This window comes from Eptesicus fuscus, chromosome 19, assembly GCF_027574615.1.
Source record: "Eptesicus fuscus isolate TK198812 chromosome 19, DD_ASM_mEF_20220401, whole genome shotgun sequence".
Taxonomy (NCBI): domain Eukaryota; kingdom Metazoa; phylum Chordata; class Mammalia; order Chiroptera; family Vespertilionidae; genus Eptesicus; species Eptesicus fuscus.
The window spans coordinates 7147374-7174786 of NC_072491.1; the positions used below are offsets into that span (position 1 = coordinate 7147374).

The 27413-nt window shown below is 39.3% G+C and overlaps 1 protein-coding gene and 3 long non-coding RNA genes across 4 annotated transcripts; 2 read left to right on the forward strand and 2 right to left on the reverse strand.

Moving 5' to 3' along the window:
* Positions 1-2420: 2420 nt before the first annotated feature.
* On the reverse strand, positions 2421-7965 carry LOC114234100 (uncharacterized). The gene is made up of 3 exons (XR_008554560.1): positions 7933-7965; positions 5406-5443; positions 2421-3326 (listed from the first exon to the last, which is right to left on the reverse strand). It is a non-coding gene; the product is annotated as an uncharacterized LOC114234100 (long non-coding RNA).
* Positions 7966-12867: 4902 nt separating this feature from the next.
* Positions 12868-14640, forward strand: LOC129147213 (uncharacterized). Its single transcript, XR_008554559.1, has 4 exons — positions 12868-12931; positions 13813-13904; positions 14373-14439; positions 14624-14640. It is a non-coding gene; the product is annotated as an uncharacterized LOC129147213 (long non-coding RNA).
* Positions 14641-14976: 336 nt separating this feature from the next.
* LOC114234101 (uncharacterized) lies at positions 14977-17195 on the reverse strand. The gene is made up of 2 exons (XR_003620304.2): positions 17040-17195; positions 14977-15521 (listed from the first exon to the last, which is right to left on the reverse strand). It is a non-coding gene; the product is annotated as an uncharacterized LOC114234101 (long non-coding RNA).
* A 3396-nt stretch (positions 17196-20591) lies between these two features.
* On the forward strand, positions 20592-24898 carry PPDPFL (pancreatic progenitor cell differentiation and proliferation factor like). The gene is made up of 5 exons (XM_028156137.2): positions 20592-20743; positions 21050-21146; positions 22768-22833; positions 23137-23236; positions 24009-24898. The coding sequence occupies exons 2-5, from the start codon at positions 21092-21094 to the stop codon at positions 24019-24021; spliced, it is 234 nt and encodes a 77-aa protein (XP_028011938.1). The 5' UTR covers positions 20592-20743; positions 21050-21091; the 3' UTR covers positions 24022-24898.
* The last annotated feature ends 2515 nt before the right edge of the window (positions 24899-27413 follow it).

The window sequence follows — 27413 nt, forward strand, 5'->3', positions numbered from 1 at the left end:
TTTCTTTATTCTTCTAAAGTGCCTTCATTTTGCATAATGTTATTCAGGCTCTGCAGTTAGCACTATCTCATTTCTCTAATTATAACCATTTTAGGCAAAGCTATAGATAACCTTCAGGAACCCGTGCCTGTGTGATATTTCATTCACAAGGAAGAAGCAATGGAACCGGACTTAAAGGAAATAAAACTAAAAAAGCTCATTTAGGATGGAAATTTAAAACTCTAAGACTAGGTTTTCTTTCCCTTTTTGGCAATTAAGAGAGTATTGTCTGTGTCCCCATGAAGATTTCTGCATACAGGCAATGCTTATTGAAGCAGCGACACTCATCTAAGCAGGACACTGGACATCAACCAGTGCCACTGATGTCTAATTTGAAGTCTCTCTTTCAACTGTCCCCAGGGTTCCCACCCCACTGCAGGAATGACATCCCAGGCCCAGGACTGGAATCATTTAAGGAACCAATGTCTATAAGAAACATGACATATGACATCTTTATCTGCCATTTATTAGTCTAAATGAGATTCTGATCCTTCCTCCCAATTTAAAGTTGGTTGGGAAAGACCCAGAAAAAGATTCTGAGAGATGGGAGTGCGGCGGCGATGACCCCAAACCAAACGTCAGCCCTTTCACTCTTTTGCAATGACCCCTGATTACCACGTGGGTGTGCTAAACAGTAGAAAGGAACATTCATTTTTCATACTACTTATTAAACGCCTACTATTCCCCAGACATCAAGTTACAGGCCCTCATTGCCTCTCTGGGGTCCTGCCATCGGGATAAGGATATGGGCTCACCTCCCATCTTAGTGTCCTGGCATCTTAGATGCTTCCATACTTGGCCCCCCAGCTCTTCTCTCATGCCCTGAACTCCCACACATTCTCCACAGGCCTGCTGAAGCCGCCGGCAGCTCAGTCTCCTTGAACATGGGCCTCCCTGTCACTGTATGGCCGCTAACCTTTTTATTCTGTCTTGAATGAGCTTACTAAGTCACTCTACTTATTGCAACTTACTAACCAATCAAGGTCCATTTTATTTATTTATTTATTTATTCATTCATTTGCATTTTTTTCAGTTACAGTTTACTTTCACGCCCCCACACTGAGGATTGATCCCAGGGCATGTGCCTCGACTGGGATTGGAATCGTGACCTCCTGGTTCGTAGGTCAACGCTCAACCACTGAGCCACACCGGCCAGGCTACTTTCAATGATTTTGTGTTGGTTTTCAGGTGTATGGCATAGTGGTGAGACAGTCATACTATACTTTACAAAGGGTTCTCCTTGATATTTCCAATCTCCACCTGCACCATAATAGTTATTACAGTATTATTGACTACTAGAGGCCTGGTGCACGAAATTCGTGCACTCAGGGGGTGTCCCTCAGCCTGGCCTGTGCCCTCTCCCAGTCCGGGAGCCCTCAGGGGATGTCTGACTGATGGCTTAGACCCACTCCCTGCGGCAGTTGGACATCCTTAGCGCTGCTGCGGAGGCGGGAGAGGCTCCCATCACTGCTGCTGTGCTCGCCAGCTGTGAGCCCGGCTTCTGGCTGAGCAGTGCTCCCCCTGTGGGATCGCACAGACCACCAGTGGGCAGCTCCTGCATTGAGCATCTGCCCCCCTGGTGGTCAGTGCGCATCATAGCAATCGGTCGTTCTGCCGTTTGGTCAATTTGCATATTAGCCTTTTATTATATAGGATATTCCCTATGCTGTACTTTACATCCCCATGACTATGTTGTAACTACCAATTAGTACTTCTTAATCCCTTCACCAAAGTTCCTTTTAGACACTACGTCTTTGTGAGTCATTCTTAGTGGCTGTCTTTCCTGCAACCCGGTAACACCCTGTTTTCTCACCTACACAACTCCTCCTCGAGCGGTGAGAATGGAGAAACGTTCTTTGACCCTCCAGTCCAGTGTAGGCTAGGTTTTCTTTCTGGGTCAGCCCACAGTTTTAGAGAAGAACCTTCATCTGTATCTGGCTCCGTCCTTCCTATGAAGACACCACTGGGAAAGAAAGACAACTGGCTTCTCTCTCAGTTCCTCACTCATTTCATCTCATGGAAGGAAGAGTGAGGTATGGGATTCCTGGGTTTGGGAGGAGGGGCTGAGGAAACGTGTCATGAAGTCCTCGTTTGTTCTCTCCCTCCCCGTTCTTCTACCCCGGGAAGCTTTACTGTCTGCAGGATGCTTGCATCCTGGCCTGTTCTCCACCAGGTGGTAAGAGCTTCTTTCTATGGGGGAAGCTTCGCTGTCCCATTACACCAGTGTGGGTGGGTCAGTTCAGCTCTGGCCTGAAGTGTTCTTAGTGAGACCTCTGGGTGACAGATCTGGTACCACATCCTTCAATCAGTTTTTTTAAAAATATATTTTTATTGATTTCAGAGATAGAAACATCAATGATGAGAGTCATTGATCATCTGCCTCCTGCACGCCCCACACTGGGTATCTAGCCCACAACCCGGCATGTGTCCTGACTGGGAATTGACACATGACCTCCTGGTTCATAGGTTGAACACTCAACCACTGAGCCAAGCTGACCAGGCCCTTCAATGCAGTTTTTATCACAATTAGCACCCACCTGCTGCTGTGTGTTTCTCCCCTGTGACTTTCAACTGACTCAGAACTAGAAAGAGCAAAAGGCCATGCTTCAAACCTCCTTCAGGATGGTTTCCAGTATAGTCAGAACCAGTTCCTTTCTCTGTCTCTTCTCCTTCGCCTGTAAATTCCTAGAAGACAAGGACCATATTCTTTTCCATGTTTGTATCTTGAGTTTATCACATTATCTGGTTCAATATCTTCAGTGAACGGATGGATGAATGGAAACTTTGTACCACATGCAGGGCTCGTAATATGTCTGAGAACAGAATTGCGTGCGTAAATAATGAATGGTGCATTCTTGTATCATGAATGATGCGTACTTGTGTGCTCTCTGTAACTATCTCTGATTCAGTGTCACAGGTTCCCTGCCCACTTACACAACCTGCACCTCACAATGGTGCTGCAGGCCTGCGGTTCAGGAGCACTTTCTTCACTGCTTGGATTTTCCACTGCTGAGGACATTGCTAAGGGATTAGCATTTCCAGTGTTCTGGCCTGGGAGGTGCAGAGCTGTTCAACCCTATCACCCAGAGTTGAATCATCCACAAAGCACAGCATCAAAGCTAGGTGATGGCTTCCCGCTCGCCCATGATCTTCTCTGTATGTTTTTCCACTCTTCCCTTTATAAACCAATTATGGTCCTTGACGTACTTTAAACCATAACAGCATCTTCCTCAGCCTTCCTTATCGCAAATGAGCTGACACCAGCATCCAGGAAGCCCAGGATGGCTCTAGAGAAAGAAAACCAATTATTTTTTTCTGAATAGTTTTTCCTCCGAATTCTTATGCTCCTTCCCAGAAATGTAGCTGTGTTATTTTTATCCTGAATTAGGTGTGTCTCTTTCCAGGAGACTTCCTTTCTGAAAGCAGTGGGAAATACGTCAGAATGCATCCTCAATTTTGACACATTAAAAATCATTTTTATTTATTTATTCACTTATTTTAATCCTCACCCAATGATATGTTTTTGATTTTTAGACAGAGAGGAAAGAAGAGAGAGAGAGAGAGTGACAGAGAGAGAGAGAGAGAGAGAGAGAGATCTATCAGTTGCCTCCTGTACCCATTCCAAATGGGGATTGAACCCACAACATGGGTATGTGCTCTGACCAGGAATCGAACCTGTAACCTTTTCGGTGTGTAGGACGACATTCCAACCAACTGAGCCATCCGGCCAGGAGAAAAACATTTTATTTATTAATTAGCCATCTCTAGTCTGGGTTGGTATTTTCACAAAGGAAACAGATACTAATTTGAATATGATCCCTTACTAGGGTGCTGTTCTCAGAACCCTAGTGTCCACACGAGGGCACTCTTGCGACTAATCCCTTACCAGGGTGCCGTTCTCAGAATGTCCACACGATGGCACTATTGCTGTTTCTGAGCAATAATGTGAGAGGAGCAAGAGAGATTCTAGTGGCCTAAGTTCTTGGCACAAAATGATTTGTGAGCCATTATTGAGAAATGACCCCTGAGTTATATTTTTCATTGCAGTTCTAAATTTTATACATGCTTGTATATTCACACACTCTTTGGCGATTCAAATAATTTGTAATATAAGGAGGGATGTGGTGCATAAACATTCACCAAAAAGTTTTTACAGGGAGATGAGAACAACGTACAACAAAAGGCCATCATCATGATAGGTTTTCCTATAGGAGACATAAATTCAAACCTGCTTTTACAGGAAGACTGGCCTCATGCTTACGCTTACAGGGTTTGGAGTTAAAATACCTGGCTTGAAATAATAATAGCATCTACTTTATATGGTTGTTCTATCAATTAAACAAGAATATTTATTAAACCAGAAATTGACCCAAGCCATTATGTTCAATTAATATTTGACAAAGGAGGCGAGAGCATACAATGGAGTCAAGACAGTCTTTTTAATAAATGGTGTTGGGAAAATTGGACAGGTATATGCAAAAAAAATGAAAGCAGACCACCAATTTACACTATACACAAAAAATAAACTCAAAATGGATAAAAGACTTAAAACGTAAGATGGGAAACCATAAAAATCTTAGAAGAATCCATAGGCAGCAAAATATCAGACATATCTCATAGCAATATGTTTATGGATATATCTCCTAGGACAATGGAAACTAAGGAGAAAATAAAAAAATGGGACTACATAAAAATAAAAAGCTTCTGCACAGCAAAAGAAACCATCAACAAAACAACAAGAGAGCCCACTGCATGGGAGAACATATTTGCCAATGTTACATCCCATAAGGCTTTAATCTCCAAAATTTATAGGGAACTCATACAACTCAACAAAAAGAAGATAAACAATCCAAAGAATGGGCAAAGGACCTAAATAGACACTTTTTGAAGGTGGACAAACAGAAGGAAAAGAGACATATGAAAACATGCTCAAAGTCACTAATTATCCGAGAGATGCAAATCAAAATGACAATGAGGTACCATCTCACACTGTCAGAATGGCTATCATCAACAAATCAACAAATAACAAGTGCTGGCAAGGATTTGGAGAAAAAGGAACCCTCGTGCACTGCTGATGGGAATGCAGACTGGTGCAGCCACTGTGGAGAACAGTATGGAGTTTCCTCAAAAAATTAAAAACGGAACTCCCATTGACCCAGTAATCCCACTTCTAGAAATGTATCCCAATAAATCAGAAACATCAATCAGAAGGAATATATGCACCACTATGTTCATAACAGCATAATTTACCATAGCTAAGATTTGGAAACAGCCTAAGTGCCCATCAGCAGATGAGTGGATTAGAAAACTGTGGTACATCTACACAATGGAATACTACGCTGCTGTAAAAAAGAAAGAACTCTTACCATTTGCAACAGCATGAATGGACCTGGAGAGCATTGTGCTAAGGAAAATAAGCCAGTCGGAAAAAGGTAAGTATCATATGATCTCATTCATTTATGGAATATAATGAACAACATAAACTGATGAACAAAAATAGATCCAGCCGTAGCCAGTTTGGCTCAGTGGATGGAGCGTCCGCCTGCGGACTGAAGGGTCCCAAGTTCGATTCTGGTCAAGGGCATGTACCTTGGTTGCAGGCACATCCCCAGTAGGGGGTGTGTAGGAGGCAGCTGATCGATGTTTCTCTCTCATCGATGTTTCTAACTCTCTATCCCTCTCCCTTCCTCTCTGTAAAAAATCAATAAAAATATATATATATCTATAGAGAGAGAGAGAGAGATCCAAAGACATAGAAGCATCAAAGGGACCATCAAACCTCACAGGGAAGGCAAGGGAGGATGGGGCAGGGGGGTAAGGAGGGTAGGGAAAGGGGGGTAAGTGATCAACCAAAGAATTTGTATGCATGCATATTAGCATAACCAATGGACACAGACAAAGGGAGGGGTGAGGACCTGTGCTGGGGGACAGGAGTGGGTGGGGAGAGGTCAATGGGGAAAAAATGAGACATATGCAGTACTTTCAATAATAAAGAACTTTTTTTAAAAAGAAGTGATTTATAGGCTAAGCACAGTGGTTGGTGGTCCATGAAGCCCATTTGTTGTAGGCATTGATGTTGTCCTTGACAATGATGTTATTTCCATCAGTGATTAAATTAGGTAGGGCATACACAAGTCAGGAGAGATTGGAAAACGATAAGCCAGTACTGCATTGATGGGCCCACTGGGTGGATTCTCCTTCTTCATGCCCTTATCCTGTAACCTGAAGCCCCTTCCCCACCTCTGACTTTGGACGAAGAGTGTATTTTGCTTTGGCCATGAGGATGTTAGCAAACATGCCACAGGTAGAGGCTTAGAAAGCCCTTGAGTATCTCTACTTATCTTGCATGATTGAGTTTTCTTGAACATGAAATCCTACCAGCTCCATGGAAGCAAGCCTGGATTAGCCTGCTGGAGGCTGAGAGATTGGGCAGAGCTGAGTTGTCACAGCCAAAGCCTTCTTGGACCAGTCCCCACTCTAACATGCGACATCGGCGATATCAAAGCTCAGCCAAGATCGGCAGAGCTGTCACCTAACTCAGCTGACCACGAAAGCATAAGTGAGCCCAGTCACGATTAACCAGGCTCAGCCCAGATCAACTAGAGTTTAAAACTAAATTTAATCCAAGTTATAATGACCCTAGGTTGTATTACCAAAAAATTATAGGCCTCGGACATTGACTACCTACCATGACCTGCCCAGTTAGAAATTTATGATCAGAACACCCTATAGGTTTAGTAGGATCAAATACCTGGAGATGATGGTTCTCATTGTAACAGGGCACAATTGGAAACCGTGGCTCTATTACTATGGTTCGGACAGAAATGTGATATTTGAGAGAGAGAGATGCAGACTCAGGCAGCTTTAAGGGATTGATGGAAACCACCTGGTGTCCTGACCCCAGAGGCACCCACGAGTGCCATCTGAGATTCCTTATAAAAAGTTCCAGCAAAGCAGTCTTAAAAATAGTTTGCAGGGTCAAATACTATTCTCGCTACACTTATGTAAATAATCAGGCCAAGTTTAATGCAAACACACTCTAGTTTTACTGTGATTATCTTTGATAAAATGCGGGGTAATTATAGAGAGAAAAATCATGTTTGCACCTTTGAATATATTAAATTCTAATCATGTTCATTCTCTTTGAGGTTTTGTTGTATACCTGTAAACTAGACTAGATCCTCAATTCTAGTTTCCTCAAATATCTGACTTTAATTCTGCCAATGAACATGTCCAATTTTATCCCACTCTTCTGATTTGGAATCATTAAGAACAAAGGATGTCCTTGAATCTCCTTGGAAGGAACTCTACCAGGTCCTACTCAGTACCCAGATGGCAGCCAAACCAGTAACTTGAACCTTGGATATACATCTCACAATGAAAAAAAGGCTCCATCTGCCATCTGGTTCTGTTCAAATTAAATGGACTAGGAAGAAAGTAACTAGCACCAAGACAGACGGCTTCTTCCCGGGACACCACGTCAAGACTTCATACTTTAACTTAACATGAATCCTCTTTTTTATAAAAATTTCCGTTACTCTTGGATTGGCCTGCAAATGTAATACCACCATTCATATCTCCTAGACCGTTGCTAAAGCGGGTAGACTCTCAAATTTAGAACAACTTATTTCAGGATAGGAGAAAATCTAACAGGCCCCTTGCTTGAGTGGGCAAATGCAGCAATCCTTGCAGATGAAAACATTAATAGTGCCACCTTATCGGAAGTGGTTTGTGTCAGAAAGGATTTATCTTTGTGGTTACTATTTTCCTTGAATTTATAAATGCCTAGATGGCTAGGTTATATAACTGAGCCACCATCTATTCACAGACAAGCGGGGATGCCTCATTGGTCAGCTGCTCTAAATTTACATTGTTGAGGTAAGAAGTACCTACCAGGAGGCTTTCATGACTCAGGATTCATTTTCTTAGGCAGGTTTCTATTTCCCTGGTTAGGAGTAAATACAAATGAGGCTACAATCCAGAACATCTCCTTAATTCTTTAAAATATTGCAGAATTTGACTTGTATGCACGCTTATAAGCATAACCAATGGGCACAGACAGTGGCGGGGAGGGCGGGAAGGACCTGTCCTGGGGATTGGGAGTGGGCTGGGAGAGATCAATGGGAGAAAAAGGAGACATAAGGGATACTTTCAACAATAAAGAATTAAAAAAGAAATATTGCAGAATTTGATGTTACAGCAATAATAGCTACACAACAATAATAGCTACACTATGGCTGCTCATAGTCTCAGCAGTTCTGGAAATGGTCTCAATCCTACAGAAAATACAGCAGGCGAAAAGGGCTGGCACTCAGAGACCGACCTTGCCAATGCCTTCTTCTCTATCTCAATCTCAGAAAAGAGCCGACCGTAGCTTTCCTTCACATGGAAAGGATTCCCATTTAGGTTTCCTGCGCGGCCAAAGGTTATGTGAACTCACTGTCCTGTTGTCATAATTTAGTCAGCAGGAATTCGGACATTGATGACCTTATGATACTACTGGAAGCCTAAAAGCAGGCTGCCGCTGATTGGAATGCAATGGTAATGCGCACGACCACCTAGGACTGGGTAATAAACCCACAAAGATCCAAGGGCCTGACAGACAGGACAGTTCTTAGGAATAGCCTGGGCAGGAGCCACTCAGGATATTCCACCAGTGACTGACACTAAGCTGCTGTCATTACACACCCATAGGATGAAACAAGAAGGCCAACGTTTGGTGGGTTACGTATTTGGATTTTGGAGAACATGTATTCCACCTTAGGGAACATTGCTAACTCCTGCCTATAAGACTACCTACACATCTAGATAGACATTTCAACATTTCCCAAACTAGAACCTGCTAACACACAAGATACCAAACTCATTTTGTTGTCAGTCTAGCCCATTTCAATCAATGACATCAGCAGCTGCTCAGATGGAAAGCCTTGCAGTCATTGTTTTTAAAATTTTCTCCCAATGCTAATAAGCATATTGTATCAGTTCTTCCTTTTAAATATGAATTTTTTCACTATCCTTCTTTTCCAAGCTCCTATTGTCTTTTCTCTAAGAGATTTGTAATTACCTCCTAACTTACCTACTTGCTTCTACTTTGCCAACTTTACTCTTTATTATATTGAACAGCTACAAACAGTTTTCAAACATGAAAATCAGGTATGTCATGCTTCCATTGAAAGTATAAATAGCTATTCTATAAATAAAATATCGATAAATAGGTCCTCATTATGTTCAAAATAAAACACCAATGTTCTTACAAGTGCACATATAAACTGATCTCCACTCACTTCTCTGACTGTATTTCCTATCATCCCTTCCCTTTCTCCATCTCATTCCCTTGGTTGAGAGAATCCACAAATGGCTTTTGTTTTTTCCTGTAGCCAAGCTTTGCCCTACCTCAGACCATTCATACTTGCTGCTCTTGTCTGAAATTTTTCTCACACTGACATAATGTATGTTTGCTCCTTCATTCCAGACTCTGCCCAAATGGACCCTTCTCAGAGAAGTTGTTTTTATGACCATACCTAATTTAGATTCCCAGCCCTAACCCTCTTTCTGCTTAGCTATCTTTATTCTATTTGTAGCATGTTTCCCTACTGGAAATTATATTATTAATGTATTTGCTTACTAGAGTCCACTAGATCAAGGATAATAATAGGTCCGGGTATATAGTACACATTCAAAAAACCCTCTTTGAATGAATGAATTGAAGATCACTATTATCTGTGTGTAAGCAACCAACTATTCAATAGAATTGAGAATTTAGAGATAGAATTTTGGTTTTCACCATACTTATAGAACAACATCCATTAAAAAAACTAATACTCATGAATGATAAATAACATTTGAAAATGAACTTATGATTTCAATCCTTACCTTTCCATTCTGTTGTACATAGAGATATTAAGACTCAATGGAACTTTAGTATTCTTCATTGGAGTCCACATGATTCTTGGGAATAAAAATAGCAGCATAGCACCTGAAACATAGTAATCACTCTATAAATAACTATTACGTCAATACATGTTGGAACATTTGTTCTCATCTAACTTAGTCAGCTGATGATGCATGGATCCTTGATTTTTAAATAAAATTAGTTCCCAGTATCGTTCCAGGATATGCTAATGATTACCTGTAAACTTGATATTAGAACTTTGTATTTTTCCCTCAACTTTTAAAAATATATATTTTTATTGATTTCAGAGAGAAAGGAAGGAGGAAAGAAAGATAGAAACATCAATGATGACAGATAATCATTGATCAGCTGCCTCCTGCATGTCCCCCACTGGGGATCAAGTCTGCAATGCAGGCATGTACCCTTGACCAGAATCAAACTGGGGACCCTTAAGTCCGCAGGCCAATACTCTATCCAATGAGCCAAACCAACTAGGGCTCCCTCAACTTTCTGAAGGATTTTGTCATATGTGTAAATTACCAGGAAATTAACACTGCTCCCCAAAATGACAGATGATATTTAAAGTATTATTGATTCTAAATAAGCATTTGTAATATATGGTTTGAAGGAAAATAATACGAATGCTTACCAACATTTACGCATGGTTTTAATTCATGGACATTCTTTATGTAGCTCTAGAAAGAATTACAAAGTGTTTCATTTTATGATCTCAGCTTTTTATGAAATATTTATATTTCATGAGTCTTAATGAAGGCTTTTGAATTTTGGACAATAAACTTTCATAAATATCCATTGTAATATAATAAACACTTCATGTCTTGTATGGAAAATTTAATTAACTAAAAGTTAAAGCAAATTCTTTCAGAGTATTCCCATTAGATATGAAAGAGCAGGTTCTGTTATACTTACTTTAAACCCACTACAGACTATATCTCATAAAATAATATCAGTGAATTTACAGTCATTGTATGTGCTGATGGCATAAGCACTGCTAATTTTAGCAATTCTAGTAAAATCTTAAGTTAAATATATCATAATGTAGGACACTTCACAAAAGGTCTACATTCACCAGAAAAAGCTGTTACGAAGGAGAACTATATTTTAATGATCAAGGGGAGTTAGTTTTTTAATGAATTTCGATGAAGAAAGCCCTTCACATCCTCTAGTATTATTACATACTCCAGTAACCCAGCTCCAGTAGACTTATTCCCCTCGGGATCTGCTGGAAAGGTTGCAAATGGTTCATGATCTTACACAGATGCCTAATGTACAACAAGAGATTAATTTTAAAGTAAAAAGAGACCATTGATTGGATTACATTGGTAACAAGTGGTATGATGTGTCATGTTTTTCAAGTGCACACAAGAATTTAAAGATTCCTATATATAATATTTTGGAGAATCCTTACATTTTAAAGGCCCTGTTTTCATAATATAAAATCAAGACATCAGGGAGATGCATGATATCTTGCTTACCCCAGTACATTTAGATAAAATCCGGACATAAATGGATGGCTCATGAATGTCATTACCAACAGATGCAATTGAAAAGTATGCATGTGGAAAATAAACACAAGGAAATTTGTAGTGGTTTGTGTGATTAACTCAAACTCATGTATAACTTGGGACTTCTGATATCCAATTTTCAATTCAGAAATCTGGATTACATTTAGTTCCAACTCTGTGAAATAAACATAGTATTATTTTAAAAAACTGACAATTTATAATTAAGTGACATAAGATATTAAAATTTGCGATTCTATAATCTATTGTTCAAATTCTGTGTTCAGACATTCTTTGGTTGCTCGGCATCCTCATCTGGAATATGTGAGATATGAGGACAGTGAAAGATTCCTACATGAGATACTGAATCAATGCCTATGTCATCTTGGAAACCAAAAAGTAAAAGATCAGCTTCTGAAGGTATTTCATCAATCTTACTGAGCATATTAAATGTGAATTTAAACAAAACTGTTTTAATTACCGCTTAAACGCATTCAGAATACCAAAGACAAAGATTGAAAAATTTTATCTCCCTTAGCTTGATTTTTTATACTTAGCACATTGCTTACAATGGGTTATCTAAAAAAAAATTAAAATAAATTACCTCACTTAGAAAGATGTTGTCCTCTCTTCATGACAGAAGGGGCCAGAAAAGAAAGACAATGGGTTAGTTTCTGTAGTAGAAGTCCTTAAAGAAATCTTAACCTCAGATTAAGAAGTCATTTTACTCCATGTTGTGGAGTGGATGCGAGTGAACAACCACTGGAGTCCAGACCAAATTAAAATTTAGGGAGCCTTTATTAGCCGGCCAGCGACTGCTCTGCCTTTCTCCACGCAGGGAGTCCAGAGAGCAGCTCCAACCCTTTGTGTAGGACCACTTTTAAGCACATTAACCACATCCTGTTTTTGCAGAGCAAGCAACCCAAGACAAAACAGTTTTTCCCAAGTAATGTCCGGGTCTTGCCATTGACGACCATGTTATTTACAGGGTCATCCTGTTCTTCAGAAAGCTGACAGTGTTCTATGAAAGAAGGCCTACATGCTGGGAAGGGGCCATGAGATGGTATCTCAAGGCCTGGCCTGGTGTCAGCACTGACAACTCTATCTGGGGCATAGTCCACGACCTCTCTGGAATGGGCAAGGCCAAGTCGACTAGGAGGAAGCATGCTTCAAAAAATTCCCACTCTCTAACACTCCAGAACACTCGCCTGATCCCCTCCAGGTCACCATCAATCACATTGTCAGGATAAACAATCTAGACAGCTGGGACAGATTGGCTCCAGAACTCTGGAATGCAAAACACTCTGATGGGACAGAACACTCCAGGAGCTGTTTATCACTGCACGGGAGCCAGCCAAGGTGCAGTGATAAACACAGGCCTTCCTGAGAATGTGCCTTTCCCACACAAACACCCTCAAGTGTAAGAAGGGCATAATGATCACTGGTTCAAAAAAAAAAAATCAAGATAAAGATTCAGGTCAGTCCTTTTGATAAAGCACTGGGACAGCAGTGGTGTGAGCCAAGGGTAAGGGAAATAGAAGATGCACAGTAAAGGGTGGAAAGGATGGCTATCTGATGTGACACGAGTCCAGCTGCAGTGGCAGGAATTACACTTGATCTCGCTCACCTTCTTCTTGTAAGTTTCCCATGAAGAGAAACTTACTTGAGTCTCCACAGAAGTTTCCCAAAACAGGATAGACTTACTATTCAAAGCATTTGATTTTAGTAATTGCAAGGGGTGGACTGTGGGGAGCTGCCTTTGCTGCCAAGATTCCCCTTTGGACAAAGGTGCACATCCCCGACTATGACGAATGCTCATTCTTAGCAGGTTATAGCTGACGTCTAAGAAATCTGTCGGAAGGGGAAGTGGAGCTTCCGGGGACAGCCCACATTCAAAGACTAGTTGATTTAAGTGACAATGACCTGATCCCTTGCCTCCTTTCGGACAACTCAGAAGACCGTTTTATTTTCAGAGCTCTTTATACAATCCACTGCGGCGAGTTCATCGCAGTTCAACTTGTCTCGAATTCTGCTTCCCTCACTCTTTTTCTGTGTTTGCCCTTCTCCCCCCACCTCCAGAGAGAAACCTAACAACTATGAAAATTTATCTGTTTCCCAGATAACAGAGAGCCAAGACACCTGCCATCAGATGATCAGATACACTACGCATTTCAGATTAAGATCTTGAGGAATATCATAATAAGCAACCATTTCATGTTTAGACTGAGGACTTATGGGGAAATGGATCTGATTAGATTAAGGAAAAGAAAAATGTTTCGGAGTTTGACCTGACATTTAAAAGCAATCTGAAATTTTTTAAATGAAAATAATTCCAGGAATTTTTCATTGCTTTTACAGGTACTATGGAAGATGTGAAAGACAAAATGCATCCATGTTTCCAAACTTTTTCACAGGTCTCCAAATGGTCATTATATTGATCATTGTCAAAAGTAAGTATCTAACTCAGCCGGCATAAGATGAACAGGCCAGAAACACTATCATTGATAATGATGAATACTTAGCTATGTTTAAAATCATAAAACCAGGATAAATCTGTAGTGAAATCATTTTGGCTCTAGCATATTTATTACTTTCAATGCATTTTCTTATCTAACCATTTCAGCATTTAAGAAAGAAAATGTATTTGGTGAAATAATTGTTGGGGATTCCTCACAAGCTCTCCAGACTCTGCCCTGCTGGACCTAGAAAATGTAGGATGTCAACTTCATGAGGAGTTCAGCCAGTTACTATGCTAATTTAGATGCTTTGCCAAAAGTAGGCAAACATTAACAGTAACTTAAAAAAAATGGCAACTGAGAGACTCCTGAAAGGAGAACCTACTGAGAAATGGTCTTTGCACAGGGAGGGAAACTGTCTTCTCCCCAGGCTATAAATTAGCATTGTTACTGTTCTTATAGATTTGGCTACCAAAGTGGTTACTCACCTCCAGGATGGCTTTCCAGATGGTGCGGAGGTGACCTGTGGGTAAAACCTCAAGAATCAAGACCAGTGCTTGTTACTAGTGATCAAACAATGTTTTATATTGTGATTGATGTTTGGAAACTGGTTGAGGATGTGGGTCAGAGGAGAGAAGATAAAAACTGGGGCTGATTTTTATGATGTTTGACTATTTGCATAGTGGGCAACTGACTCATTTTTTTCATTCAAGAGTAACACAGAAATGAGGAAGGCTCTGGGCTTAATTCTTGGCTTCAAAGGGATCAAGAAAGAGAGCAGAAGAGAAAGATGTGTAAGTCAGGTCAACAATGTTAGTAAGGGCACATGGTGGTAGTGACTAAGGACACACGTGGATGTCTAGACTGTTCAATAAAGCAAAAGGTGCATGTCAGAAACCAGGACACTGGAACATGACGGTGATACCAGCTTTTGCTCCTAGCAATTCAGCATCTGGGGATCCATTTTCTTTGGGGGATCCCGCAATTTGCACCTCTCATAATGGAAGTCAGAGTGATTTTCATGGTCAGAGTGCAGGCTAGGCTATGTAACAAGACTAGAACACAATGTCTCAAAAGAGAACTTTATTTCATTCTTATGTAAGAACAGCTGTCCCAGCCATGAGCTTTGACCACCTACCTCTGGCAGGAAGTTTAGGCAAGTGGATTGGTCTTTAAATACATGACCTTAAAGATGAACCACATACTTCACATATTTCACTGGCCCTCGCCAATTCCTCGCTGGAAGGGAGGCTGAGACATGGAGTCTCTGGTTAAATGGACTATGCTCATTGAATTCAAAAGAAAAGAATAGATCCTGAAGGACAGTTAGCAAAAGTTGCTACAAGGATGTGTCCTCTAACTATGTAGCTACATATAAGCTGACCGAGGGTTAGCCAATGAGATCAGTTCCTCTGGGCGCTTTGAACCAGGGGATTGGTCATAGCTGACAGCAGCATCTTCCTCGTATTCTACCTGGGTGTGTCCTGAGTAGGTGTCTTCCTGCTTGAGTGTACTTGGTTCCTGCCATATTCTAACTCTGGTTCCTTTTGGGTAGCTCCCCAGAAGTGCAACAGCTTTCAGGACAACATGCATAATATTTCATAGTATCAGCTGAAACACAGGATTTATTGGGAAAGCGTATGAGCCAGAGTTCAACAAGAGAAGGCGCTCTAAACCCCAGATTCCCATTATTCCCCCAGGAGGCACACAGGGCAGGCTTTTCTGGCGAATGTGCTGTAATACTTCATTCTTATGATTCTCCCTTCTTATAGGGTGATACAACTTTCTCGGTGGAGAACTAAACAGACAGCATGTTAGAAGGCAAATGTAGTCCTGGCTGGTGTGGCTCAGTTGGTTGAGCCTCACCCCATGCACTGAGTGGCCTCTGGTTCAATTCCTGGTCAGGGCACATGCCTGCGTTACAGGCTTAATCCCCGGTAGGGGGTGTGCAAGAGGCAGCACAGATGTTTCTCTCCCTCTCTCTATTTTTTTTTAAAAGGCAGACTATATTTGGGGTGCCCACTTTTTAGAGGAATTGTCCAGGGAAGCCAGTAGCCCAGCTCTTGGAATGTGAGCTTGTGGCAATTTTAGCTCCTTGTGCCACAGGGAAGCTCAGTTTGACTGCACTTCCCCCCAGCACCACTCAAGTGATTGATTGACCAGACAACTGCACATAGGCTCTTGGGAACTCATTGGATGATTTTGCTTCTCAAATCTAGCTCTCTGTGTCTCCTATTGATTTTATGAATTGTTTGCCCACTCTTCCCTCACCTTCTAGAGGGAATTAGTTTAGAAATTTAAAACTTAAACAAGCAATTGAATTATATATTTTTGGGACTGGGATTGGATCCCAAATAAAGTAAGATATTATTACTCCCATTTTATATACTAGGTGTGGAAGCCCAGAGATAGTCACTATTTATTGGTAATTTTACCTAAAACAATTATTAAATGGAAGTGGTTTAATGCAGACTGCCATACCTTTAAAAGTACCTGGTACACATGTTCATTTGCAGTGTTAGTTATTACAAGTGACCAATCTGTACTTAACATGATACTTTTACTGGTCTGGATATTACTACATATTTCAAATACCTGATATCTTGTATTTATAACTATCGATTGAAATTAGATCTAGACAGTTTAAGCCTTCCGGGACAGTAAGAAATTGATCTTCTTATACTGCTCAATTGGCAAATCGTCTATGACAGTGGTCGGCAAACTGCGGCTCGCAAGCCACATGAGGCTCTTTGGCCCCTTGAGTGTGGCTCTTCCACAAAATACCATGTGCGGGCGTGCACATACAGGGCGATTGAAACTTCGTGGCCCATGCGCAGAAGTTGGTTTTCGGCTCTCAAAAGAAATTTTAATCGTTGTACTCTTGCTATTTGGCTCTATTGACTAGTGAGTTTGCCGACCACTGGTCTATGACGATACAGGGTCATAATGAATTATCTCAAGCTTACCCATTTTTCTTGCCATGAATTTCCATGCTCTACAAAACAGCAACCTGATATGTATTTACTATTTCATTCAATGTCAATAAAATTAAAAAGAGTAACAGTATCTTCTATGTGATAAAGAGATCACCTGCCAGAAAAGTTCCAGTTGATTTTACTTGGTACTCACTCCTTCAATCTAATGTTCTCTTTGGAAGCTACGTGCATACAGGTAATGAGGTGTCATTAGGGAGCATATTACAACTTGTCTGATGAGACATGTGAATGATAGCTCTATCTCCCATGTAGGTTTGAAGCATGTCATCACAGCTGAGCATTCACTCTCTTCTTGTTATAATCAAAGAGAAATGTTAGCATAATTCAATTCTAGGACAAAAGACTCTAAAGTTGTGGTTGTAACCAATTCTAACAGTTAGATATTGAATAAAAAAACATGAATCAGAAAACAACCAGGTAAACATTAGCCTCTTCAACTAATCTGCAAATGTGTAAGCACATTCACTGTTTGTACCAACTGATATGTGTATGTTTGATGAATTAGTGGAGGAAGATCTAATTAATACTGTGTAAAAGCGACATTTGAAGGAAAAATACTGAGAATTCTCTAAGTGAAAAAGAAGATGAGCCTGTGGGTGAAATGTACAGCCTGAGTATAATACAGAATTAATAAAGCAAATTTTATACTTAGACAAATCCAGTGCAACTGCAGAATAGACTTATTAAAAGACTTAACATTGAGTATCTATGGTAATAAAAATAAAAATACCCAAAGAATAAAAAAATAAAAGAAGGAAACACAATATATTATTTCTAGAAGGGAAGAGAAAGGTCTACATAAAAAGAAATGTGGTTACATTGAAACCACAGAATAAGATAATAGAAAAAATTCAAATATATGATTAATTCCAGTAAATTCTAATGGATTAAACCCATATTTTTAACAAGTGTGTGTTTGTATGTAAAATTAGGAAAAATCATACAGATAAGTAATTTCTAAAATGAAATAGTACAGTGAGTTAAAAATAAAGAGATGCAAAATTGTATCCCGTGTCTGTACTTTTAAAAACATTTGTGCACCAATATTAATATTAAATCTATTAGTATCTAGGGCAAAAGTGTTAATGCTAATAAAGATCTACAGAAAATGTATTACAATCATTATTTGTATGCATATAGCTTCAAATATAAGATAAAAATTAATAGAATTAGATACTATCACACTAGAAACTGGTAGATTAAGCAGTAACATTATTTAACAAAATTAGGTAACAAGACCTACTGGACCCACTTAATGATTGTATGAAATAAATAAAAGAATATTTATTATTCTCAAACTAGAGGCCTGATGTATGAAATTCTTACAAGAGTAGGCCTTCCTTCCCCTGGCTGCCTGTACTGGCTTCCCTCCAGCACTCGGGACCCGGGCTTCCCTCCAGCCCCAGCTTCGTTTGGAAGGACGTCCGGGAGGATGTCCAGTCTAATTAGCAGATTACGCTTTTATTCTAATAGATATACAGAAAGCCATTGAGGAGGATGTGACCATTGTCTGTCCCAGAAGCTGAACCCAGGACAGAATGGAGGTTGCTTTCTGCAAACCCCTTTAGAGACTGTCTGATCATAATTGATGATCATCCTGACAGAAATCAACACCACTCTTTTGCCTCCTGCTGTGTGCTGGTTCCTGGAATAGGTTATTGTCCTGACCTGGGCAAGCACATAAAGTACTTTCCATACCTGATAGCATTCATGTACTCATACCCATGACTACCACCCCAATGACCCTTTATAACGTATAATTCTCTGGTGCCTACCAAGTGGTGTGGGGATCCATTTCATCTTGTAGCTGTCTAAGACATGCCTCAGATGTAAGCTTTTCTTAATAAACTCTATTAATTAGCAGGCTAGAGTGACCAGTCTCTTTCTTAAAGAGGTAGATTTTTAGTCTAGGGGCTTTTCCCTGGTTTGAGTGGACTAACATCACTTTTTAAAAACTATTTCAGCCATGACCGCTTTGGCTTAGTGGATAGAGCGTCGGCCTGAGGACTGAGGAGTGCTGGATTCGATTCCAGTCAAGGGCATGTACCTTGGTTGCAGGCACATCCTCAATAGGAGGTGAGCAGGAGGCAGCTGATCAATGTCTCATCGATGTTTCTAACTCTCTACCCTTCTCCCTTCCTCTCTGTAAAAAATAAAATATATTTTAAAAAAAACTATTTCAAAGAATGAATCAAAATTAAATATTCTCTCTTAACATAGAACAATTAATTTGTTAATTATCAATGAAAATATAAACATTTATACATTTTGAAAAAGAAAAGCATGTCTAAATAATACAAATGTTTAAGAGATGTCATAATGGCAGTTACAGATTATTTTAAAATAAATAAGAGTAAGGATTACTCTAAAGTAAGTAAAAGGAAGAAGAATAAAATCAAGACAGAATATAATGAAATATACAATCAAGAAACAAAAGGACCAAATAGTTCTTTAAAAGAATAGGAAAAAACAAAAACAAAAAACAAATTAAAAAAAACAGCTCCTGCTAAGCTAATCAAGAAAAAAAGGCAGAAGTAAATAATACTGGCAACATAAAGGAGCTGTACCAGGTGGAGATGTTGAATGGCATCTTACCTAATAGACAAACATGTAAATGGACCGTACCTCCGTTACGCCCACAGCCAATCATGAGTGAGTATGCAAATTAACATGACAAAGATGGGGGTTAATTTGCATATGCATTTGCGGAGCGGCTGGGAGGAGCAGGACGCCTGCTATGAGGGGGAGGGGGGGCAGCGGAGGGAGCTACAGGAGGGGTGCTCAGGCTGGGAGCGAGGACTTGCAGGTTCCCAGGTGGCCAGGAGCGAAGCCAGGGGAAGGAAGGCCTATTCTTGCACGAATATCGTGCAACGGGCCTCTAGTATTGAATGTTTTGAATAAATTTGAATCTAGCTGACATGGGTAATTTTATAGTAATGCTGCATTACCAGTATTAATTTAAGCTGGTTAAACTGAGCCACCAAATCAATTGAAAAAGCAACTGAGAATCCCCTCAATGTAAAGAGGAGCCACATTTGATCCACAGGTAAACTAAGTCTATAAAATAGCAGAACAGTATATATAAGGAATATTAGTAAAATTTGAATAGAACATTAGCTTTTGTATCAATAAGCAATATTAATATAATGTGATAAAGTCATGCAATTTCCCCTATACCCATGATTGCCATTTCTTGTATCATCCCCACTAGAATTCTTAACTCGTGGTCCATCAAGTTCTACAGTACATGTCCCTTCCCACGAAGACTTCCGTGTTTCATGTTCTTCATTGTTTTCTGTGATCCTGTGACTCTGCCTTGCATCCTGTGTGTGTGGTTATGCCCAATCCCCCAGCTGGCCTGCAGCCTGTCTGTTGTGCCCCATATGGAGGCCAGCAGAGTGCATTCCCCCAGAATGTGTGATTGTATCTAATGCTGAGAAGATAGGTGGCTATTACCTCCTTCCCTGTAGAAAGCAGCAATCATAGCTGTGACCTCCTAGAGGGCAAGTGCAAAACAATGTCTGAGCCAAGCCTGTCCATGCTGCAGGCAGCCCCACTTGGCACACTGACAGGATCAAGAGCAAACAGGACGAGAGCTTTCCCACGCTGCCTCTGGCTGGCTGTGTGCCCACCTCGCCTCTCTTCACCCACAGCTCCGGTTTCATCCTCCTAAATATAAGGTGTGCTCAGGGGTTGCAGACACTGCACAGCGTCCCTGGGCCTTTTGGGGCAACACAGTCTATCATGGATCACTAAAAATCGTTTTAAACTATGCATTTTCTGAGAAAACTTTAGAACACACTTATTTTAAAAGAACAAATTGGAGAAAAGACATAGGTAAGTGGCTAAATCACGGCTGTGTTCGTATTTTTTCTTTTACCTTTAGGTTAGGTTTATTTCAGACTAAAACTAGTTGTGGGCATTGTTTGTAGTTGGATGCATACTTTTTTTCTTACTTTTCCAAATAAATACCTGCATTGTTTGCGGTTTTTTGTTTATTACAGTATATTTGATTATAATTTTGTGTGAAGTTTCCATTTTTTATCAGATATTTATTACATGGTATTAAATTATGTGGAAAAAAGAAAAAAGAAACTCCATGTTATTGATGTCAACCTCTCTTTCCCTGTCCCTGTTCCTCAGACTGCTGTTCACAGACTCTGGTACTTGCTCACGGAAGCAGCAATGGCATCGGTACCTTCTGTTGGTTGCCTCCTGGCCAAAAATCAGTATTATCGAAGTAAGTAATATCATCACTATAGGACCCCTAGAGAATATGGTACGAAGTGATGTCTGAAGGATATTAGTAACCCATGTATTGTATCCTGGTCATTTTAAGGTAGAAGGAAGACTGATGTGACAGTGAAGGACATAGGAAAAGAATTCATTGGAGACCTCTCCATATCAGTATTATCAAGGAAGGCTCATTTCTTTAACTATGTTATATTGTATCGATAAGGCCACTAACACATAAATAAGTGATCAGTTTACATTTCAAAATAATGTTTAATTTCAATACTTTGCCTTTAATAGGATACATTAAAAACCGATAATTTTATAAAAAATAAAATATTCATTTTTTAGAAAAGAAGGGATATCATAACTATGCTTCACGGATTTTCTAATTTCGACTTTGCTGCTATGGATAATAGGTTAGCATCTATCATGACAGTTTTATCTATCCATCTGTATTTATAGCTCAACAGAAAATTGTAGCTTCTTAAATTCAGAAATTTCATTAAATAAAATAATGCACTTTAAAACCAACTTATCGCCCTGGCTAGTTTGGCTCAGCTGGATAGAGCGTCAGCCTGCGGACTAAGGGGTCCCAGGTTCAATTCCAGTCAAGGACACATGCTTGGGTTGTGGGCTCGATCCCCAGCAGGGGACGTGCAGGAGGCAACCAATCAATGATTCTATCATCACTGATGTTTCTTTTTCTCTCTCACTCTCCCTTCCTCTCTGAAATCAATAAAAATATATTTAAAAAACCAACTTATTATTTATTGAAAATATGCCAGCAACATGTAAGAAACACTCTTATTTCAAGATGCTTCTAACTCTGTGTTGGAAACATCTATTGATTTATCCTTTTTACAATAAGATTAAGCTAGGCTCATTTACTTATTTTTTTTTTTTAAATATATTTCTTTATTGATTTCAGAGAGGAAGGAAGAGGGAGAGAAAGAGATAGAAACATCAATGATGAGAGAGACTCATTGATCGGCTGCTTCCTGCACGCCCCCGACCGGGGATGGAGCCCGCAACCCAGGCATGTGCCCTTAGCTAGAATCGAACCTGGGACCCTTCAGTCCGCAGGCTGACGCTCTACCCACTGAGCCAAACTGGCCAGGGCTCATTTACTTATTGTTATTATAGCCACAGAAGTTATTTTTATATTCTGATATTTTAAAAGACTTATATGTTTCAAATACAAGTATAACACAAATAAACTGTTTGTTTTTTTAAATAACTCCTTTATTTCTAAATATGATAGCCTTTGAACGCTATTATACACATGTAATATTTCTAATGCAATAAAACAATATTCATTCTTGATTTTATATTTCCTAAAATTTTTAATTTTATAGCACTTATAACATATTTTAAATTCTATATCTATATCTATGGAAAGAGAATGTTCACCATTGAAAGGAATATATCATATTAGTAAAAAATGTAATAAGCCTTATTATTCTGGAAGACTTTGTAATTGATTGGTAATTTACTTAATTTTTAAATTCATAAATGTATGAGCTAGAAGTAAATAATTTCAAACCATACTACTTGAGAGTTTAGAGATAAAAATGTATTTGTTTGCTTGTTATGTATTTGTTCACTCATTATTATTTCTTTTGTAGAGGCCAGTATTTCTTCAGTTAGCTCTGACTCTGTTAATTTCATAGATGAAGACAAACCCCTTCAAGGTATTTAGTTTATTTCTTATCAGCATCACCCTCATTATTTTTCTGTTTTTAATCTCTCAAAAATTTTGATAAGGTCCTAGCCAGTTTGGCTCAATGGATAGAGTGTTGGCCTGAGGACTGAAGGGTCCTGGATTGGATTCCTGTCAAGGGCACACACCTGGGTGGTGGGCTCAATCCCCAGTAGAGGGTGTGACTCTTCTTATCATTGATGTTTCTCTCTCTCTCCCTCTCCCTTCCTCTCTGTCTGAAATCAATAAAAATATATATATGTTTTTTATAAGGAATATAAATTTTATTTGATAGGGTTACCTGATATGGCAGAATCCACCTGGTGGCTTAAATCCTTTTTTCATTCTGAACCTGTGCTTTCAACTGAAATAAGAAAAGAACTGTCTGCTAGTGGGTAAGTCACAGCCTTTTCTGATAAGGGTATCTCTTACTTACTAACAGTGAATGAAACAATGCAGGTAGTAATTCTTAACCAATAAGATAAAATTGTTTCTTGAGGATGGTGTAGGCTTTGATATAAAGCATAATTGTGGGATAGAGAGGAACAATTGCTCCCTATTCTAGTTAATTAACCATAAGTCAGATCATGAGCACTTTCTCTCATTCTATCACTAAAGTGTGACTGAAAAGTCATATGTCAATTTTTATTATTATTTAGGAGGGATAAATTGGGAATCAGAGGCAAGGTTCTAAATGATTTTTTATTAATACCGTTAGGAAACAAATCACAGTTCTCTAGTTGCTGTCTTAAACAACCTAGGTTAGTCCCACTAGGTTTTTAAAAGTATTTATTTTGTATTTTAGACGATGGCTGATACTAACACTGATGACCAATCACTAAACTGAATTAAAATAAATAATGATGGCATTCATAGATTCTAATATTGAAATTGAAGAGTTTTGGTTAATTTTCTAATATAAGTTTAAAATAGAATCAATTAAGTATTGATACTTTTTAAAATCAAAGGAAGACAATTTTCAAAATGATGTATTCTTTACTCTTTATCAAGTGCATTGATTTGAATTATCTAGGTAAGTATTTTACTTATTTTCTACTTTACTTGGACTATAAAGACAACTTAACTTACAGATAAGCATTTCTCAGCTAATCATCTTTGTATTGCAATTTAATGAACATAGTTGTAACAACTGTCTATTTTATACAGCACTAACTGTTGATCCTGACAATCAAAATGCCTCTACCTGCTGAGCTGCTACAAACGTGAACAACACCCTTCAGCTCTCAAGTTGTTTCAGATAACTCTTCTCCATCGTAAAAAGACAAAAACCTGCCAGAGATCTCATTTATTAGGCAAGATCACAGCAGCCACCCATAAAAGTTCAGGCATTTTCTTCAATACTAAAATTATTGTTGTGAGTGGCATCAGCTTCAAAGAGAATATAAGAAAAGCATGGTTTAAAAAATATGTGCCCCTTTAAAGCAGTTAATCTTTAACTGTAGCAGTCTTTTCATTATCCATATTATGTTTCTAAAAATTTAATTATTTTCAATTAAAAAAAATTTAGACTCTCTTTATGTTTGTTGAGTTATTTATTATGCCTTAAAACGGAAGCATTGATACCCAATAAAATGGTTTAAAGGTCACTGGATTCAAATGTGTAGAAGAGTTGCAAAAATTTTATTTTTAATCATGAACATTGAAAATAGCAAACATACCCATAAATACATTACCTGTTTGATACATTGCTATACATCTAACCAACTGTTCATTGTGTAGACTTTAAAATTTATAATTTTAGCAATATTTAACAACACAGAAAATTATGATACAATGTTAAGTGAAAACTGTAGAATAATCTATATATGGATGATTTTAGTTGTATTAAAATATATATGCATAAGATTGAAAGACAATATAACAAAATAGTAACGGTGGCTATTTTTGGAGGTAGGATTATGGGTAGTTTTCATTTCCTTATTCATATATTTCTATAACTCTAATTTTCTAATGCAACCAATTTTTGTGTATAATCAGAAAGTAATGAAATGTACTAAAAAAGGAGCACTGGGATAAATTTTCTGAATGTGAATATATCCTACATTAGTTTGAGTATTTCCTACTTTCCTCAATATTGGGTGGAAAATACCAAAGGAGTTTCAATTTAAAAGTTTCTGTATACTGCTTGCAAATATTTTTCAATGTAAGATGATAAATGCTTAGAAATTAGGGATGATGAACTCACTCAGAGGTAGATAATCATATGGTGTTTCAGGGCTGATGTTGCATTAAACATCCTGTAAAGTATACATGATTGTTTATTATCCAACTGTCTTCTTATCCCATCACATAACCATGATAAATATCAAGACTATTTTCAGCAGTGGGCACTACTGACCACTTACTTCTCTTTCTAAATGGGAAACGCATTCCTTCAATTTTGTGACCATCTATCACTTTGCTGTCAACGAAGGAGACTCAAATATCACTTTGGCCCAAAAGCATATCATTGTTTTTTTCTGGTTGTTTGCATTTATAAATTTTATATATTTGTAGAGGCCAGTTGAAGTTTTGGACTATATATTTCACTTGGCTTTAGTCAAACATTAAATTACATTAATTGAAGATTGACTTTTTCTAAATTGAAAGAAAAAATGGTAAAGCAAAATGGTAAACTTTGGTATTATTTGTTTTTACTTTAGGATTATAAACAAATTCCTTTCTATTTAACAACTAGGGGCCCAGTGCATGAATTCGTGCACATTGAAAGGAACTGTGGGCCACGAGGCTGTGGTGGGCACAGGGCCAGATCTCGGCCCATCCTCCATGCCCCCTGGTCCCCTGTGCTGGCAGCACCGCTCCCCTGGCGCTGCTCCCATGCACTGACGGCACTGAACGATTGGGACCAGCACCGGGTGCAAGCGGCAGCTTCAGCACTGGCTGCAGGTGTGAGCGGGGCCAGTGCTGGCAGTGGGTGCGAGAGGCAGCTGCTGGCCCCAATCACTCCTCAGGAGCAGGGGGAGGTAGAGAAGCTCTGAGGGGCGATCGGGGCCAGCAGCTGCCGCTTGTACCCACTGATGGTGCCGAGCAATCGTGGCCAGGGCTGGGCGCTGGCAGCGGGTGTGAGCGGTGGCTCCTGGGTCGGCAGCAGGTGCAAGCGCCTGGTGGGACTGCAGGAACAAAGAATTTTCAGTAACCAGCAAAGGAAAGGCTCGCCCTGATGACAGCGGCCGGAGCCCTGCCTTGGTCTGGCACCCCCGCTCACCTGCTCCACCATCCTGCCACGGCCAATGCCTGCCATGTTCCACGCTCTGCCGCCTGCTGCCGACTCCCGCCAGGTTCCACGCGCGCCCCCTGGTGGTCAGCGCACATCATAGCAACCGGTTGTTCGGTTGTTCCGCCGTTCAGTCTATTTGCATATTAGGATTTTATATATATAGAAGATTTGGTGTATGTGAGAACAGGTTGCTTGTTTAGGTTATTCGATAAATTTCCCAAAAGTGTCAAAATTGTTGCTTTTACATTTTACAGTTTAGAATAGGGTTACTTTTGCTAAAAGTTACTGGGTAAAGTAGTTGAATTTTACAAAGGCTTTTGAATTAACATATTATCATGACCATATATAGTTATTAAACATTTTATGGTGGTTAATACATACACACATAGACATATGAGGATAGATCAACAGATGAGAATATAAGGAACCTTCCCGAAAAGTAATGTTAATGTGAACTCATACAATGATTTAAAAATTGCAAGTATTCCTGTGTGCTATCCCAGAGTGTCTACAGAATGAAGAGGATTTAAATAAAGAAAACAATGTTTTCTAGGTAAAGTCTAGTTAATTGCTTCTAATGTGATTTTCTTACAGTCTTGACACTTTAGCGCTGTCTTTAAAAAGTACCTCACACAGAGGTCTCAACATAACTGTGTTATTTTAGTTACAATGTCTCCTGCCTAGCTCTGTTGCCTATTGGGCAGACAATAAACAGTGAAGGCCAGATATGTTAGAGGGATGTCATAACTCTGAATGACTTGAGATGATCATTCTATGATCATTATAATCTGATAATATAGAATGTTATTTAGCTTGGCTAGGATGTCCATATTAAATGTAAAAGGTTTTGACAATTTCTGCTTGGGGTATGTGAAATTATATATTGAGATTTCACCCATTCTTTTGAGATATGGTTTTGATAGCAGGTTTTGAGTTAATGGCCCTATATCGTTTATCTGTAAAACCAGCAACAGTCAATTCATTGATTTTCACTAGAATAAAATTCCTCTAGCTAGAATTTAGGGCTACTTGCTATTTCATACATTATGTAGAAGTCAGGGTTATGGGAAACAAAACTGCAGAATTCTATTTGGGTATTAAAAATAAATTATGGAAAATAATTGTTCATGCCGAAACCAGTTTGGCTCAGTGGATAGAGCATCGGTCTGTGGACTGAAAGGTCCCAGGTTTGATTCCGGTCAAGGGCATGTACCTTGGTTGTGGGCACATCCCCGGTAGGGGGTGTGCAGGAGGCAGCTGGTCGATGTTTCTCTCTCATTGATGTTTCTAGCTCTCTGTCCCTCTCCCTTCCTCTCTGTAAAAAATCAATAAAA

Coding starts and splice junctions, on each gene's coding strand:
- PPDPFL (XM_028156137.2), top strand. CDS start 21,092: ATGGCATCGGTACCTTCTGTTGGTTGCCTCCTGGCCAAAAATCAGTAT. Junction 21,147..22,767: donor CAAAAATCAGTATTATCGAA/GTAAGTAATATC, acceptor TTTCTTTTGTAG/AGGCCAGTATTTCTTCAGTT. Junction 22,834..23,136: donor TGAAGACAAACCCCTTCAAG/GTATTTAGTTTA, acceptor TTTATTTGATAG/GGTTACCTGATATGGCAGAA.